This window comes from Asterias rubens, chromosome 7, assembly GCF_902459465.1.
Source record: "Asterias rubens chromosome 7, eAstRub1.3, whole genome shotgun sequence".
Lineage (NCBI taxonomy): Eukaryota > Metazoa > Echinodermata > Asteroidea > Forcipulatida > Asteriidae > Asterias > Asterias rubens.
The window spans coordinates 3514431-3534210 of NC_047068.1; the positions used below are offsets into that span (position 1 = coordinate 3514431).

At 40.4% G+C, this 19780-nt stretch overlaps 1 protein-coding gene across 1 annotated transcript in view; it reads left to right on the forward strand.

Annotated features, from left to right (window-relative positions):
- LOC117292619 overlaps positions 1–19780 on the forward strand; it is a 50892-nt gene that overhangs the window by 9561 nt on the left and 21551 nt on the right. The window contains exons 4-15 of the mRNA XM_033774739.1: positions 51–293; positions 1616–1888; positions 2194–2424; positions 2814–2924; positions 3759–4070; positions 5996–6304; positions 7390–7701; positions 9437–9619; positions 10913–11143; positions 12740–12850; positions 14680–14985; positions 16633–16944. Of these exons, the coding sequence (XP_033630630.1) occupies positions 51–293; positions 1616–1888; positions 2194–2424; positions 2814–2924; positions 3759–4070; positions 5996–6304; positions 7390–7701; positions 9437–9619; positions 10913–11143; positions 12740–12850; positions 14680–14985; positions 16633–16944 (2934 nt within the window). The remainder of the gene's footprint in view (positions 1–50; positions 294–1615; positions 1889–2193; positions 2425–2813; positions 2925–3758; positions 4071–5995; positions 6305–7389; positions 7702–9436; positions 9620–10912; positions 11144–12739; positions 12851–14679; positions 14986–16632; positions 16945–19780) is intronic.

Below are 19780 nucleotides of genomic sequence, written 5' to 3' on the forward strand. Positions count from 1 at the left end.
TGGAGATTCAAATTTTTGCCAAATATTCTTTTTTTGTTACTCATTTTCAGATAAAGAGGCTCCAAACATAAAGTGTCCTGAAAATATAGTCAATAATACTAAGCCTGGTTCACCAAACGCCACTGTCGTCTGGTCTGACCCTATTGTCACAGACAACTCTGGACAGGACGTCACATTCTTTGGAGATGAACATTCAGGATCTACCTTCGACATTGGTTCCCATGTTGTGATCTATAACGCAACAGATAGCAGTAACAACACTAATTATTGCAACTTCACCATTCAAGTTATAGGTAAATATTTAATATATATTAAAGTATTTTCTCATCAAATCTGTGACAACCCACACACAATGCTGCATAATATTTGTAGTCTTCAAGTTTACTTTCGAATTTACACTAAACATTGCAATTTTACTGTTAAAATTGTTAGCTAAAGTATGGAACGGTTAAAGACAGTGGACACTATTGGTAATTGTCAAAGACCAGTCTTCTCACTTTGTATATCTCAACATATGCATAAAATAACAAACCTGTGAAAATTTGAGCTTGATTGGTCGTCTGAGTTGCGAGATAACAATGAAAGAATAAAATGCCCCTGTCACTTGAAGTTGTGTGCTTTCAGATGCTTGATTTTGAGACCTCAAATTCTAAACTTGAGGTCTCAAAATCAAATTTGTGGAAAATTAATTCTTTCACAAAAACTACGTCACTTCAGAGGGAGCCGTTTCTCACAATGTTTTATACTATCAACCTCTCCCCATTACTCGTTACCTCGTGAGGTTTTATGCTGATAATTATTTTAGTAATTACCAATAGTGTCCACTGCCTTTAAGTCTACTTTTAAAATTTAATTTTTTTTTAAATTTTAGCATTTTATATGCTCTGTGGTGCAATCTTGGGCCAATATTGATGGGGGACATTTGATATAGTGTCCCCCCCCCCACCCTTCCAAAAGTTGTGTCATCCTTTTCCCCCAGGAGTAATGCCCATGGCGGGACACAGGGTTTGGTCTTACACAGTGCAATACTTGGGCTTCGTGATAAGGTGCTCAAAGGTATCCCCCAGCCTCCCAAATATGGGGGGAGGGGACATGTCCCCCTGTCCCTCCCCGGATAGGCGCCCATGGTGACAGTCAAAGCAATTGAATGTTTAGTTTTGTCTTGACGTTGCTCCCTTTAACAGTGTTTTGGGCATAAATATTTAAATTGATAACTTCATTTTGGTTTATTATAGTGGGATTAAATTTGTTTAACTACCAACCCGTCACCACGGTCAAGTTGTTAGACTGCAGGACTTGCAATCACAAGGTTTTGGGTTCAAATCACCCAGCTAACCGCTGATTTCAATGACAAGAATAAATATTATCGTCTAGTTACTGAATCAGAATTTCTTGATTTGTGTCAGTCATAATCATGGACGTTAAATCAATGGTTGTATGAGAGAGATTGGCTGTTGCCAGTTTGGTGTTTATATCCCTTTGTGGGGGTTTGCCAGGTTCCCTTGATGGGAAGAGCATTCAAACAAACAGACAAACAAACAAAACAACCCTATGCTACCCGTTTTCTTAAGTTTAAATGTACATGTAGGATGCTCTTTTTCGTTTACGTATTTAGATAACGAGCCTCCTAGCATTAATGGCTGCCCTGATGATGCGATAATTCCTGCCGCGTCAACCATTCCGGTACCTCACTCATGGGTCCCTCCAGTCTTCTCGGATAACTCTGGTCAGTCTGTTGATGTGGAGTTTGGTTGCTTAGCAACCATCTCCAATGACTGCCATCAAGATGGATACGGAAATTTCTCAGTTGGAGATACCAAGGTGATGACCAAAGGAACAGATGCGTCTGGAAATCAGAAATTCTGTAACTTCACCGTCACAATCAAAGGTGCATTGAAAAAGTTTTTATCTTACAAAGTTTTTGTTGTTTTTCTTTTGCCAGGATGCATCAAGCTATCTTCAAGAAAGACCTATTTATTACTTGATAGACCTCAATCTAGTTTCCCCCAATATGGCAGAGTATTTTAATCTGAATATTTGTTTCTTCCTTCAAGAATGAAAATCAAATTTATGGATAAAAATGGTCCCATCTGTTCATAAAATGAAAATGACACAAATCAATACTTTGACCTTGTGTTGGCGCTCACCTGAGCTACCAATCATGGTGGTCTCCTTCTTTGTTTCTTTTTGCAGAGGTTGATCTAGTCTGCCCGTTGAATAAGACGTTCTCAACTGATCCTGGCTCTAGTACAGCCATAGTCAGCTGGCATGAACCGGATCTAACTGGATGGGACGAGACAAACTTCACATCAAGTGCTGTTTCCGGACTGGTACATCCGATTGGTTCACAGAGAGTGACATATCAGCAGTGGTTTGGAATCAACAATCTGGTTCTGACATGCTCTTTTGAAGTTGACGTTGTCGGTAAGCTCACTGTTATGTATAACAGGCCTGGAATTACAAATATTTTTAGGGCAATGCCACTTTGGAGGGCACCAAGGCCAGTAGAAAGGGCATCAAGGCAAAACAAATTCAAAATCGAGGAGCAATGCCAATTTAGGGCAATACCACTTTGGAGGGCACAAAGGCCAGTACAAAGGGCACCGAGGCCAAAATTTATAAAAAGAGGAGGTGTGTAGGCAATTAAGTTATTTCAAATGGGTCATTAACCTAACTTAGAAACAAGTCAATTAAAAATTTAAAAATTGGGCAGAGGTTTCTATAGGGGCGCAGAATCGCTATATTTTTCCTTGTGCGATAACCTATACTAACCAAAACAATTTGCATTCGTTCATTTGTTTTGTCTCCCATAGATACGGAACCTCCCACAAACAACTGTCCTACTGACGTCATCCTCCCATGGTTATCAGACACACCTGATGTATCTTATGCATGGAGCCCTCCATTCTTCTCAGACAATTCTGGTGAGTGATTTCTTTTGCTGGAATGCCCCGAGGTGAAACAAAAAAAAAGAATAATAAACATTAGAACAAACCAATAACTAGCACTTTGACAAAAATACACGCAAATGTTATATTTTGGAATCTTGTGATTCTAATTATTTTGCAATGGGCCATATTTTTTACCGCGCGAGGGCGCTGTCAATCATTTATGGGGTTATATTCATTCATACCCAATCCATCAAGGACAATAAGACATTTAAAGGAGCCGATACAACCCACCTCTAAAGCAACTTAAAACTATGGTGCAACAAAAGTGACAGAACGCCTATTGAAACTGTGCGAGACAAATCGCGTATACTCCCAGAAGTGATAAACATACTCTTGAGCGCGCCCTCACGCGGCTGAGGAACACTTAATTAAACTAAATGAAAACATTGATGGGATGTTGTCGCAGGTTGTATCACAATAACAATTTTCTATAGCTGCGACTAATTTTTAATTCCCAAGATGCATTGCAGCGTAATGTTGGCCAGACAGGTGCAATAGTAAATTTCACACTGAAAGGGTTGCAAAGGATTGTGTCACTGATGTCTGTTTGTGTTTTGTAAGTAAATTCACTAAACAGGTAGTCGCTACTATTTTTTGTAGTAGTCAGGGTGGCATGATTAACCGAGCAGTAGAAAAACAGTAGTTGGTACTCGACTAAGCAGTCAATAGTCGCGGCTACAACGACACTCCTCGCACTAGTCGCCAAGCCTTGCAGTTATACCAACATTAATCTTTTCACTCTTGCGTTTATATTCTTCTCTGTAATACTGCGTTAACGTAATAATCCCTTCTTTCTCGCCAAAATAGCTGGTGTCCGACTTGTTGGCGGAAGCGTCCTATCTGAAGGTAGAGTTGAAGTATTCTATGGTGGCCAATGGGGCACTGTATGTGATGATTCATGGGACATCACAGACGCAAGCGTTGTGTGCAGACAACTTGGCTTCTCTAGAGCTATTACCGCATGGAGCAGCTCACAATTCGGACAGGGAACAAGTCGAATACTCATGGACAACGTCAACTGCAATGGGAGTGAGCACCGACTGCAAGATTGTGCTTTTCCAGGCTGGGGTTCCCACAATTGTGGCCATTCAGAAGATGCTTCAGTGACTTGTGACCCAGGTAATACATTGTGTAATTTACCTCATTTTAAAACATGGACTTTCATTCATTCATTCAGTCGATGCGGAGCATCAGATGATGGCCCTCCAAACGCGTTGGTCCTCCATTGCTGTATGCAGCTCTTCCCGACGCAGTCCAGAGTCCCGGCACAAGGTGTCAACATAGGTGGTTTGTGCTCTGCCTCGGGAACAGTGACCTTGAGTAGGGGCCCATAGCACCAGCCTGCTCACTGCCAGCTCAGCATGTCTGAGACAGTGACCTGCTAATCTCAGCCTTCTTGTCCTAACCTTGGTGCTAACTCTCGGTAGTCCACTGTACAGCTCCAGATTTGTGACATTGCCTCTCACATGTACAGTAAATGGCAAATAGTATAAAAAAAAGCTGTTACCCAGGGCCTACACTGATTTGTTTATCTCTCGCTTCACTTTACAAAACCAAACATAAGCAAGTAAAGTAAACCTCAAAACCCACCAGTATCAATTAATGCTAGAGATGAAAACAACACACTCAAAGTAGAAAGCTTTGTTCATCCTATTCCAGTAAAGACAATCAACTTTCATCTGAAATATCTGCATTTATGAAATCCAAATTGAGGTTGAGGTACATTGACTCAATCTTTGTTAACAGAGAGGAGACTAAGTGTTATTAATAAATACCTTGGACGGTTTCAAGTCGCTGATTGGTCAAAACCCGGTCACGTGTGGGAGTGTTAACGGCAGTATAAAGACCGGCTTTGGAAAATAGCGAATACGTGGCCACTAAATCAGCATACATTGTGTAAACCTTGCGCGTTGCACTGTATGGCACGCTTATTTATATCCCTGTTAGTTTCATTGCAACTTCGCGCACTTACGCGTACGCGCGCTGAAAATGTATAAATTTTGAGTGCGCGCGTGTAACATGTGCGCGCTTATAAACTGACGCCAAGCTCATGCACGCATTTTAATGCACAAGGAACAGCTATCGTCCAATCATTTGCCTTCTTTGACCCCAGTGAAGGCGCTGAACAGATCATTATTTAAAAGAGTCACTGGTCTCAAAGATGAGTAATGTGATAAACGCACGAAAGAGATGGGAACCATCAAAAGCTCAAATATGGCCCCTGAACATGTCTGGAAGTACCGCCGAGAGAAAAGTCACACAATTTGGACAATTTTAGCCATTTAATTCGCTAAAAAATGTATTTATTAATGGGAATAACAGTGTTCGTACCCGGTCTTCACTGCGTGGTGATGACCTTGGTTGGTGGCTGGCGCTGTTAACGGAACTCGCCTCCGGCTCGGTCCGTTAACAGCGCCAGCCACCAACCCGGTCATTACCACGCAGTGAAGACCGGGTACTCGCACTGTTATTCCCTAATTAACGACTGTGTGTATTGGAAGAGCCATGCAACCATTGTACCAATATGAATCTGAAGTAGATTTTTCCTGAAAGTGTTGTGGCCGAGTGGTTTATAAGAGCACCGAATTCAAATTCTGGTGTTTCTGATCAGCCGTGACACTTGTGTCCTTAAATCATGACACTTAACCATTGCTTCGCCCTTCGAATGGGACGTAAAGCTTGTTTCCCATGTGTTGTTTAACGCATGTTAAATAACCCAGTGCACTTTTCGAAAAGAGAAGAGGTTCGCCCCGGTGTTCCTGGCTGTTGGTGCTGTATGCGCCGCAGCACCTTGTTAACCCTTATTTAAGTTGCTACATAATTGGGTCTCAGAATTCATAACTTTCAATAACATCTCTTTATGTATAAATTTTAGCGCTTTGAGTACCTTGTTGGTAGATATGTGCGCTATACAAGCCTTTGATATTATTTTCCTCTAACTTGCTTTTGTTCTCTTGTCTGTAATTCCGAGTTAACGAAATGCAGCCCCATAAAGATGGGAAGTTACATTAATCAATTTATCAACTTTCTTTCTCGTAAAAAAGACGTCCGGCTTGTTGGTGGAAGCGTCCCCTCTGAAGGTAGAGTTGAAGTATTCTATGACGGCCAATGGGGCACTGTATGTGATGGTGAATGGAACATCACAGACGCAAGTGTTGTGTGCAGACAACTTGGCTTCACTGGAGCTACTAATGCTTGGCAGAGCGCATACTTTGGACCGGGAACGGGTCAAATACTCATGGACGACGTCAACTGCGATGGAAATGAGGAACAACTTCAAGATTGTGCTTTTCGGGGCTGGAGTTCCCACAATTGTAGTCATGGAAATGATGCTTCAGTGACGTGTGAGCCAGGTGGGTGCGATAAGCATAACAAACCTTGTCTGTTTTTACCTCTCTCTAAAACTTGGACAGTTAATTGCAGATAGTAATACAAAGATGTCAACTACAGCCAATACAGATCTCTATCTTCACTTTACATATCTATTCTATATTGATGCTTTAATCGTAGGGGCGCCGCCATGTTGTTTTCATGTCAAGTGGTGCACGTATCCCTGCTGAATTGATGCATCCTTTTGATGGTCCATTTCAGGGTACCCATGGGTTGGGGGTTTGTGTCGTTTGTGACGTCCCAGTCAAAGTGCGAGCATGTAGTAACTTTGGGGTTGGTGGGCTACCTTTTGGTTGTCAGGGGGTCTTCTTCTGTTTCTTCACTAATTGAAGATTATCGCACTGCGGCTGGGTGCATGCATGAAACCATGAGACCGTAAGCCAAATCAAGTGCAATATATATTGCACGGTGGTGCAAGTAAAAATTGGTCAGCAAGATTACTAACGAGTTTCATGTGGGATGGGGAGAGGAGGAGAAAGGGGCACACAGTGGTACGTCTGTGGAACCGGGGATAGGGGGGGGACGGGAAAATGAACAGGGCTTAGGTAGGGAAACGAAAAAGTGAAAAGGGACTATGAATGATGATATGGGATATGGGATATGGTACAGGAAAATATTAAACTGAACTGGGAACAAACCACTATAATCGGGACGTCCCGCGCAAAACTGGAAAGCATTAGAGCGTGGTATTAACGGGGTGACCCCCCTTTCCTTCCCAGCAAATTGTTTGGGTGCTCTGAAGGAAAGAGTCAGTGGCATCCCTGTATTATGGCTTAGTAAGATTTATTTTATGTAAAAATGTAATGTTCCAGGGATAATTTTAAAATTTTAAAAGGATACAGAAACCTGTGAATAAACCACAGAGGTCAAATCTTGCAAAAAGGACTGGCTTGCCGGGTATTTGTGTTTACTGTACTAAACACAACTTTTCTTTTTTCTCTTGCGTTTGTTGTCGTGTCTTTAATGCCGAGTTAAACAAGACAGCCCCATATACAGATGTACAGGTTACATTAATCGATTCATCATTTCTCTTTCTCTTGTAAAATAGATGATGTGCGGCTTGTTGGTGGAAGCATCCCCTTTGAAGGTAGAGTTGAAGTATTCTATGACGGCCAATGGGGCACTGTATGTGATGATAACTGGGACATCACAGACGCAAGCGTTGTGTGCAGACAACTTGGCTTCACTGGTGCAACTTCTGCGAGGCAGAATGCACACTTTGGACAAGGAGCAGGTAAAATACTCATAGACGACGTCAACTGCAATGGAAATGAGCAACGACTGCAAGATTGTGCTTTCCGGGGCTGGGGTTTCAACGACTGTTCACATTCAGATGATGCTTCCGTGACCTGTGAATCAGGTGGGTGTGATAAGCATAACAAACATTGTCTGATTTACCTTGAATTTAAAGGCAGTGGACACTATTGGTATACTACTCAAAATAATTATAAGCATAAAACCTTACTTACATGTAGTTACGAGGAATGGAGAGCTGTTGATAGTATAAAACATTGTCAGAAACGGCTCCCTCTGAAGTATAACAAAGTTTTTGAGAAAGAAGTAATTTTCCACAAAGTTGATTTTGAGACCTCAGAATTAGATTTTGAGGTCCCGAAATCAAGCATCTTAAAGTACACAACCGTGTGACGGGTGTTTTTTCTTCCATTATTATCTCGCAACTTCGACGACCAATTGAGTTCAAATTTTCACAGGTTTGTTATTTTGTGAATATGTTGAGACACACCAAGTGAGAAGACTGCACATGGTCTTTGACAATTACCAACAGTGTCCAGTGGCTTTAAAGCATGGACAGTAAATAGCAAATACACATAAAAAGCAGTCACCTAGAGCTAAAACTGACAGGTTTATCTCTCTCTTCAGTTTACAGAATCATACATAAAGAGATATAATTGAACCAGGAAGAATCATGTCATCATCAAAATGCACCACTATACAATAATGCCAAAAGGGAAAGCAACAGTCTCAAAGAAGAAGCAAACTTAGTTCATCTTACATTTTTAAACGGAATACACGAGCAAAACAAAAGTGACACGACAGAGAATTCAAAACGTAGATTAAATTAAACGGGTACACCTAATAAAAGTTTACGTGAAGTTTCCTAATCAAGCAATTTCATCTCTTTATATCCTTATATCATGATGATGCCAATTTACGAGGCACTTCTTACAAGCAACGGGGAACTTAAAGCCATTGGACACTTTCTGAACAGAACAAAAATTAAAAGTTCACAGATTTACAAATAACTTACAGAGTTTACAGAAGGTAGTGGTGAAAGACTTCCCTTGAAATATTATTCCATGAAATGCTTTACTTTATGAGAAAACATTAAAACAATGATCAATTCTCGGTAACGAGAATTACGGATTTATTTTAAACACATGTCATGACACGGCGAAACATGCGGAAACAAGGGTGGGTTTTCCTGTTATTTTCTCCCGACTCCGATGAACGATTGAGCCTAAATTTTCACAGGTTTGTTATTTTATATATAAGTTGTAATACACGAAGTTTGGGCCTTTGGACAATACTGTTTACCGATGTTGTGCGCTTGCTTTAAAGGCAGTGGACACTATTGGTAATTACTCAAAATGATTATTAGCATTAAACCTTTCTTGATTACGAGTAATGGGGAGAGGTTGAGAGTATAAAACATTGTGAGAAGTGGCTCCCTCTGAAGTGACATAGTTTTGGAGAAAAAAACAATTTTCCACAAATTCGATTTTGAGACCTCAAGTTTAGAATTTGAGGTCTCGAAATCAAGCATCTGAAAGCACACAACTTTGTGTGGCAAGGTTGTTTTTTCTTTCATTGTTATCTCGCAACTTAGACGACCGATTGAGCTCAAATTTGCACAGGTTTGTTATTTTATGCATACGTTGAGATACACAAAGTGAGAAGACTGGTCTTTGACAATTACCAAAAGTGTCCAGTGTCTTTGAGAAGGAATATATTATTTCAAAAACCAATTTGAAGCTTTGCTTAGGAGAATCTTGGATTATCATATTGCCATCCAGCTCATTTAGATTCTTAACGACCAGTCTTTGGGAACCTTCTTTGGTGTTTATTTTTTTTAGATGACTTGTCTATGAATCTTGGTCAGTCTGTTGATGTGGTGTTTGGTTGCTCAGAAACCGTCTTCAGTGATTGCCATCAAGATGGATATGGAACTTTTTCAGTTGGAGATACCTTGGTGATGTACAATGGAACAGACACGTCTGGGAATCAGAACTTCTGTAACTTCACCGTCACAATCAAAGGTCCGTTTAAAGATTGATGTTACATATGAAGCATTTTTTCAATGCCTTTAAAGGCAGTGGACACTATTGGTAATTACTCAAAATAATTACTATCATAAAAGCTTTCTTGATTACGAGTAATGGGGAGAGGTTGATAGTATAAAACATTGTGAGAAACAGCTCCCTCTGAAGTGACATAGTTTCGAGAAAGAAGTAATTTTCCACAAATTTGATTTTGAGACCTCAGATTCAGAATTTGAGGTCTCGAAATCAAGTTATCTGAACATGCTGAAAGCACACAACTTTGTGTGGGACCATGGTGCGACAAGGGTGTTTATTTCTTTCATTAATATCTCGCAACTTCGATGATCGATTGAGCTCAAATTTTCACAGGCTTGTTATTTTATGCTTATGTTGAGATACACCAACTGTGAAGGCTAGTCTTTGACAATTACCAATAGTGTCCAGTGTCTTTGATATATTAAGTACTTTTCTCACAAGTTTTTTTTTTTTTTTTTTTTTTTTTTTACTAGACTATGCATCAAGCTATTTTTAACCTCAGAAGGGATTATTATTTTAACCTGAATATTTTCCCTCTCTAAGAGATTAAAATTTCAAGTCATAGATACCTCAGACAGTTTCGGTATTCCTATTTGGGGAGAGCGCGTCACGTGGGTGTGTTTAAACCTTTGTTTATGACCGGTAGAAAGTGTTAATTCATGGGCGTGACACACGACCTTGCACCTGTCCTTGCACCAGTTTCATCATTCCTATTGGTCGAGAGCAACAGCTGAAACAGTTGTGCCACTTCTTGCGATACGCGCGACGTGCACAGCATTCCCTTATAAGGAGTTGTTTACCCGAAGGCGGAGGGCTTTACCATTTCATAGCTGGAGGGGTGCTGTGTTGAAAGAAATCATTTAACAAGTAAAATTTTTGCATTTATTTTACTTTTTTACCAAAAAGTTATGATGTTTTTGACCGAAAATGTATTTATGAATGGGAATCAAAGTGTGTTGAATCGGTTTTCAACTAGTGGTTTAAACCTGCCGCGGCCTGGTTCTTTATAATTTACCTCGACTTCGTCTCAGTAAAATTATCAAGGACCAGGCCTCGTTGGGATTAAACCACTAGTTGAAAACCTCTTCACCACACATTGATTCCCTTATTTATGGTCAAGCCAAGTCCAATCGATTTGTAAATGAAAGTTACGCAAACCAATGTTTTTGACCTTGTGCCGGCACTTTACCAACTGAGCTAACGACCAATGATCATGGCGGTCTCACGGTACTCTCTTTGTATCCTTATACACAGAGGTTGACCTAATCTGCCCGTTGAATTTGACGGTCTCGACTGATCCTGGCTCGAGTACAGCCAAAGTCAACTGGCAAGAACCGGATCTAACCGGATGGGACGAGACAAACTTCACATCGACTGCCTTTTCTGGAGAGGCTTTTCCAATTGGTTCACAGAGAGTGACATATCAGCAGTGGTTTGGAATCAACAATCTGGTTCTGACATGCTCTTTTGAAGTTGACGTTGTTGGTAAGCTTGCCCCTTTGTTTTGTATAAAATGCACTTCTTGATCCCAATCAGCCACTACATGTCATAAAACGAGGTGCAATCTTTTATTTTATGTAACTTCTCGTTATAGAAATTGGATTCTGACAGTTCTTGTGTTGTCAAAATTCCTGCTTAGTCAATCAGGGCCCAGTTTCATAGCTCTGCTTAATACCATAAGCAAAGATTACGCTCTTGCGTAGGCAGGAAATTCTACACTTATGTGAAGCGAATTACTTTGGAAACAAGCAATGGAGAGTTGTTGATAGTAAATGAGAAACTACTCCCTCTGTGGTAAACAGGGAACTATAGCTTGTGCAGGGCCCAACTTCATGGCTCTGCTAACTGTAAGCACAGAATCGGCGCTTGCGGAAGCACAGAATTCTGTGCTTACAGCAAGCGTATTTCACGGGTTAGCGGCGAATTTTGGCTTCTGCATGTGCGTACTTCACGTTACTAGGCAGTCTAGGCTTACAAGGCTAGCGCAGAAATTCGGCGCTTGCATGTAAGCGGGGAATCGCAATCATAAGCGCAGAATTCGGCGGTAAGCAGAGCCATGAAATTGGGCCCAGTCCAGTTCCTCACTCATGGATCCTTACAATTTTCTCTGCCTAACTTTGGTCTAGTCCACAGTAATCCTTATAGTATTGTTCTTATTGTGTATCAGAGCGAGATGTGTGTTAAAACTTATTTCAAGTTTTGGAGTCCTAAAATCACTCTAAGAGCGGTTGAGAGCACCAAATTCAAACTCTGGTGTTTCTGATCAACAGAGTGAGGGTTCGAATCCCCAGCCGTGACACTTGTGTCCCTAAGATGGGACGTAAAGCCGTTGGTTCTGTATGTTGTGTAACGCAAGAACCCAGTGCACTTATCGAAAAGTGAAGGGGTTCGCCCCGGTGTTCCTGGCTGTGGCTGCTGAATGCGCCGTAGCATCTGTAAACCCTTATATAAGGTGCTAAATAATTGGGTCTCAGAATTCATCACTGCAATAACCTATCTTTCTGAAAGTTTGTATATGCTCAGCGCCGTGAGTACCTTGTTTGGTAGATACGTGCGCTACATGTATATAAGACTTTGATATTATTATTATTAAAATATTGTCTTCTTGATGATAGCATTTTTCATCAAAAAGATGACAAAAAATGATATGAAACAACTCAAATTTTACTTCTGGGAAACTTTTGTTTCAGCTTTTAAAGAAAGTGGACACTATATTGGTAATTAATCAAAATAATTATTAGCATAAACCTTACTTAGTAACGAGTAATGGAGAGCTGTGATTGCATAAAACACTGTGAGAAATTGCTGCCTCTGAAGTAATTTTCCACGAACTTGATTTCAAGACCTCAGAATTAGATTTTAAGGTCCCGAAATCAAGCATCTGAAAGCACACAACTTGGTGTGACAAGGGTGTTTTTACTTTCATTATTATCTTGCAACTTCGACGACCAATTGAGCTCAAATTTTCACAGATTTGTTATTTTGTGCATATGTTGAGATACACCAAGTGAGAAGACTGGTCTTTGAGTCAATTACCAAAGGTGTCGAGTGTCTTTAAGGATTTGTTTTTGTCTCCCATAGATACGGAACCTCCTACAATAAACAACTGTCCTATTGACGTCATCATCCCTGGGCTATCAACCAGACCAGTATCTTATACATGGAGCCCTCCATTCTTCTCAGACAATTCTGGTCAGTTGTTGTTGTTTTTGCTGAAATGACAAAAAAATGTAAAATAATACTAATAAACATTTGTAGGAAAAAACATAGATAGCACTTTGACGAAAAATATACATTGTGTGAATAAATGTTTCATTTGGAAACTATTTTTCAGTTAAAAACTGTTGTAGTCATTTGTAATTTTCTTAAGCATTTTTAATCTGTTTATTTAAAATTTTCCAGCACTGTTCTTACTTGCTTAACTTTTTCATAATTGTCTTTGGTCGTTTGTAATTTTCTTAAGCATTTTTAAACTGTTTTTCTTAAATTGGTTTTTCCTTAAATTGGTCTGTTTTTGCTTAATATTTTTAACCTCTTTTGGGGTTAAGGGCGCTATATAAAAGCCGTTTATTATTTATTGTTTCGAAAATTTACCGGGATTACGAGTGGGATCCTGACTTAATCCCGCCAGGTCTCATTTAGTGGAGTATCAACAGACTTTGATGAACAAAAATTTAAGTCCCAGTAACTTTGTATTCTATGAAAAAAAAAAAAAAAAAGAGGACAAAAAATTCTAAATAAGTTCACTGACAAAAATCTTAGGAAATCAAATCCCACCAGGATCCCGAGAGTGAATTTTCCTGCCGGAGATCCTGGTAAAAAAAAAATTACTTGGATCCCAGACTTTTTCGTTTTCTATGTGGTTGGGGAGCACTTTTTTTGCATTTACTGGGAATTTTCTTGTTCGGATTTGAAACTTTGCATGGTGGAAATACGATATGGAAAGGTTTGCGATAACACCACCTGTAAATGAGTTGGGGTGGTTCTGAAAAGAACTGTTGGTTTCAACTCGACGTTTCGATCAGTATGCTCTGATCGTCTTCAGGAGAAAGCTGGACTCTAGTCGTTTTACAAAGGCTTTTTGGCAAAAACTTTTACTACATGTAGTTTGGTATGATCATGTATTTTTTAGGATGATGATCTGAGAACCCATGAATCACCACTTGTTACATTCTTACAGGCAGGGACTCTTAACAGAGTGGAAAATATGTGTTAATAATAACAATAACAATAATAATAATAATAATAACCAGATTTTATTTGGCGCTTTTCACACCCGGAGGGCATCTCAAAGTGCTTCCAACATCATTACCCCTGGTCTCTGGGACTTAATTCATTCCTTAAAGCCAGTGGACACTACTGTCCTCTCACTTGGTGTATCTCAACAAGTGCATAAAATGACAAACCTGTGAAAATTTGAGCGCGATCGATCGTCGGAGTTGCGAGATAACTATGAAGAAAAAAAAACACCCTTGTCACACGAAGTTGTGTGCTTTCAGATGCTTGATTTCGAGACCTCAAGTTCTAAACTTGAGGTCTCGAAATCAAATTCGTGGAAAATTACTTCTTTCTCGAAAACTACGTCACTTCAGAGGGAGTCGTTTCTCACAATGTTTTATACTATCAACCTCTCCCCATTACTCGTGACCAAGTAAGGTTTTATGCTAATAATTATTTTGAGTAATCACCAATAGTGTCCACTGCCTTTAAACCATCTCAGCTCCCTGGTGGGGAGTATGCAGCCTGTGCAACATTAATATGCGCTACTCGGCTGAATCGATCACAAGAACCTTCTCTGCCCTCACAGGTACCCATTGACCTCTGGTTACACCAGTAGCACCAGAGCTTGAGTTCGGTGCTCTTTAATATCCGCTTGGCCACGACACCCTGTGTGTCTTGGCACAGCCTTCAAATTGTACCAACATGGACCTTTCACTGTTGCATTTTGTCTTCTCTGTAATACGGAGTTAACAAAATGCAGCCCCACGATGTAATCAACTCTCTCTCTCTCTCCAAAATAGCTGATGCCCGGCTTGTTGCTGGAAGCGTCCCCTCTGAAGGTAGAGTTGAAGTTCTCTACCATGGCCAATGGGGTACTGTATGTGATCATCAATGGGACATCACAGATGCAAACGTTGTGTGCAGACAACTTGGCTTCATAAGAGCAACTTCAGTGTGGCTGGGAGGACACTTTGGACCGGGAACAGGTCTAATACACGATGTCAACTGCAGTGCAAATGAAAAACGACTGCAAGATTGTGCTTTTTCAGGTTTGGATTCGCACAATTGTAGCCATGGAGAAGTTGCTTCAGTGGCTTGTGACACAGGTGGGTGCGATAAAAATAAAATACATAGTGTGATTTATTTCATTTTAAAAGATGAGACAATGAACAGCCAATACTGAGATGTTTATCTCTTCTTCACTTGGAGCCGACCTCAGGTGGACCTACGATTTTCTTGCGCTTGCAACAAACCGTCGGCAATGCGCAGACAAAATATGCTCAGGTCACAACACTTGAGAAATCATGTGCTCGCGATTGGTTCCCGACCGTCGGGATCTCGTCGTACGGCGACTGTTTCAGATTTTCTTAAAAACATTGCATTTATGCTCGGGTCGTAAATAATCGCCGACTGCAAAGTTCCCGATACTCTTAGCTCAGGTGCAGTGTAATCCTGAAAAGTCAGTCGTCGCCTGTTTTTTTGTTGACGCAAGCTTGACTTGAGGCCGGGCTTTACAGAACAATAAATGGGGGAGATATTCAACACAGAAAAGCCATTGTGAACATGAGAATACATCATTATCATGTCGTTTTTAAGGCCATGTCAAGTCTAATTTGGGTTGGGCGTGTTTTCTCCCTGTGGCTCCTCCACGTGGCCTTGCCTGTCGCGTCCCTTGCCTTTACCCCCAAGAAGTTCCATGTCATTGGACAGGAGCTCTTCCATGTCTTGCGCTGTCGGCGGACTGGTGTGGGCCCACCACCAATAGGAGACTTTCCAACGCTAGGTGGCAGCAGACATACCGGGTAAATTTCCATTGTTTACGTAGTTCTGAACATGCGCATAATTCTGAGAACAATGGATTTACCCGGTAAGTCTGCTGCCCTCTATCGTCCCAGAAAGTCTCCCATTACGTTGGTACACCTCTTTGCCCAGTTGCCATCCTCCTATCTCTCCACTTGGCCAAACCACCTCAGCCTTTGCCGCCTCAATACAGTGCCTCCACTCCACTTAGCTCTCCTCACTTGACAGCCTGTCAGCCAAAGACGGGGTACATTTAGTATAAATTAACGCTACAGATAAAAAAAAGTCTTAAAGTAGAAAACTTTGTTAATCCTATCCCATTAACAACAATTGGTGCTTGCTCTAATAGCTGTATAACAAAAGTTGAGGTTGAGGTAATTTGACTCCCTAATGTTTACATTAGCTCAACCACCACCAGTAGCCCAGCATTCTCTTGAAGACGAGCAGAGCATTCTGTTCGGAACGTCGAGACCAAACCGGCTCTTTTCAGAGCCAACACTCCCTCATAGAAGATTTTACACATGGTTGTACCCGCAAGTTCACTAATCATATTAGTATATCATAGCCTCGTTCACTTAGTTGTAAAATAAAAAGGTTTTAATCATGAATGTCTATTTCTGATTTTAATTCTATCGTACTGTTTTTATCTTTCGTATTTCGCCTGTATATTGTAATACTTTTCAGAGTTGTTTATATTATTTTTCGATGTATTTTTGTATAAATGGTAAATTTTTAGTGTAATTTTTATATAACATATAAACACGCAAAACCAAAACGAATTTCACTGTACTAATATTTGTTTTTTACAAGTGACAATAAAACATTATTCTATTCTATTCTATATTTATATTTACAGTTACTCTTATTCTCCACACCATGCAAACCTTCAAACACCATTTAGGAAACTTATGCCAGTGCCTTTGATCAATCACCTCTCTTTCTCTCCAAAATAGATGGTGTGCGACTTGTAGGAGGAGACGTTCTCGCTGAAGGTAGAGTTGAAGTATTCTATGATGGCCAATGGGGCACTGTATGTGATGATGAATGGGACATCACAGACGCAAGCGTTGTGTGCAGACAACTTGGCTTCACTGGAGCAACCTTTGCGCGGCCGAGCGCATACTTTGGAAAGGGAACAGGTCAAATACTCATGGACGGCGTCAACTGCAATGGAAATGAGGCACGATTGCAAGATTGTGCTTTTTCAGGCTGGGGTGTCCACAATTGTGCTCATGGAGAAGATGCTTCAGTGACGTGTGACACAGGTGGGTGAGATAACATACATTGTCTGAAAGAACTCAATTTAAATCACGAACAGTAAACACCTGCAAATAGGGCCACTTCTCTCTTATCTCTTCAGTCTCCTGCCGATGATTAGAGCAAGCTAGTCGAAACGTTCAAGAACTGACTTCGTGGTGGTACAGTTAATAACAATCCTTTAGGCAAAAAGTAGTAGTCCCAGCCAATTTTCTATACCTTCTGCTCAGGCTGTAGTTAAAAAGCAGGACAGTTCTTCTGAGAACTAAGAAGTCTCCAGAACAATCCGATAAATCTACTCCGCGGTAGTAGAATATAGAAAGACAGTTCTCTAAAGAACAAACTCTACCTGGCAGGTAGATACACACATGGTATTACCACAAACCAAATATATAAACAGTAAATAGTGATAAAAAGCTGTCATCTAAGAGCCAATACCTATTATATTTATCTCTCTTGCTTAACTAAAAGAGAACCATACATAAAGAGATACTTGTGTAGTTAAAAACACTTCAGTATCAATTAAAGTCACATGGAAATAGAATTTGTTCTTCTTTAAACATTAGAGTATATGTTTCTAAACAATAAAATAATTTTTGTAGTAGTTGTTTTTAACGATTTATATGTTAACAAAATTAATAAAGTTGTGTGGGGGGGTGACTCTGCCTACCCCTTTTGTGACGTCAATCGAGGCAGACTTTGCCTCGATCGAACATCGAACACACGTACGTGCAAGTACATTCAAGTCCTAGTCATAGAGTTTGTACGTTTCGAAAAAGTTTTTTTCTTGCATTTTTCCGGCAATGTCGACCAGGTGTATTGCTGCTGGATGCAGCAAAACAACTAAAGATGGGGTCAGTTTGCAAGTCTTTTCCAGCGCTGTGCAGCAAACACTTCGAGCCGTCGTGCTTCGAGAATCCGGAATACACATTTTGACATGAAGAGAAAATGTCTTTTCTAAAACATGACGCCACAGCCCTGATACTTCTTTTAAGGGGCACGGCAGTTTTGCCTTGACTTTTTGTAAAAATTTAGGGCACCAAGGCAAAAAGTAGTAGTCCCAGCCAATTTTCTAAAAAGTAGTAGTCCCAGCCAATTTTCTATACCTTCTGCTCAGGCTGTAGTTAAAAAGCAGGACAGTTCTTCTGAGAACTAAGAAGTCTCCAGAACAATCCGATAAATCTACTCCGCGGTAGTAGAATATAGAAAGACAGTTCTCTAAAGAACAAACTCTACCTGGCAGGTAGATACACACATGGTATTACCACAAACCAAATATATAAACAGTAAATAGTGATAAAAAGCTGTCATCTAAGAGCCAATACCTATTATATTTATCTCTCTTGCTTAACTAAAAGAGAACCATACATAAAGAGATACTTGTGTAGTTAAAAACACTTCAGTATCAATTAAAGTCACATGGAAATAGAATTTGTTCTTCTTTAAACATTAGAGTATATGTTTCTAAACAATAAAATAATTTTTGTAGTAGTTGTTTTTAACGATTTATATGTTAAAAAAATTAATAAAGTTGTGTGGGGGGGTGACTCTGCCTACCCCTTTTGTGACGTCAATCGAGGCAGACTTTGCCTCGATCGAACATCGAACACACGTACGTGCAAGTACATTCAAGTCCTAGTCATAGAGTTTGTACGTTTCGAAAAAGTTTTTTTCTTGCATTTTTCCGGCAATGTCGACCAGGTGTATTGCTGCTGGATGCAGCAAAACAACTAAAGATGGGGTCAGTTTGCAAGTCTTTTCCAGCGCTGTGCAGCAAACACTTCGAGCCGTCGTGCTTCGAGAATCCGGAATACACATTTTGACATGAAGAGAAAATGTCTTTTCTAAAACATGACGCCACAGCCCTGATACTTCTTTTAAGGGGCACGGCAGTTTTGCCTTGACTTTTTGTAAAAATTTAGGGCACCAAGGCAATTTTCAAAAATTTGGAAGGGCATCACGGCAATCATAAAAAGTTGCGAAGGGCACGACGGCAGTTTGAAAAAAAACCTCTGAATTGCCTGTAAAAAATAGTTCTTCCAATTTTTCCATTTTCTAATCTAACTGTTACCCAATGAAAAAAGAAAGCATTCATCTAATTCAACAAAATAAAGAACAACTACTTACAATACACAATAAATAATTTTTGTTCATACGTAATCCTACTATTGGTCATGTACATTGTGTAGTTTTTCGTAGAGACGCTAAAATTCCCACGTACATGTAACTGCTCCATTTTGACACGATGTTGACAGAATAAATGCATGCGGTGCGCGACGCCTATGCTGTACATGATGGTACATCAATGTACCAAGCATGGGGAAAACCACTATCCCAGCATGCAAAGACACGTCGAGTCTTTTTCTCAAGGCGTTTAGCCTTGGTTCGCGTAATTTTACCACTAGAGGGCGTTTAAACTCACGCTATCACTGTTCCGAAACGCCCTCTAGCGTTCGATGTTTCAAGTATTTTTTTTGTCGCACGCAAAGAACAACGACAAACGGGCCTGAAATCTGCTGTTGTGCCTTACGTGCGTGAAATTGGGGTATATTTCGTTGCGTGAAATTTACACAGACATCGGGACTTTTGGGCTTATTTTCGAACTTTGACAACGTTGAATATAATTTGTTTTCGGGAGGAAGGGCACGGCGGCAATGATGAGAAAAGGGCACGGCAATCATTGCCGTGAAAAATTGTTTTTTTGAAGGGCATTGCGGCAATCGGTAGGGGCAACGACGGCAATTGCCGTCGTTGCCGTCGTGAAGTTTCAGGGCTGACGCCATCCCAAAAATTTTTCCAGCTAGTGGGGAAGTCGAAGAAGGTACATGAAAGAAGAAGGTACAT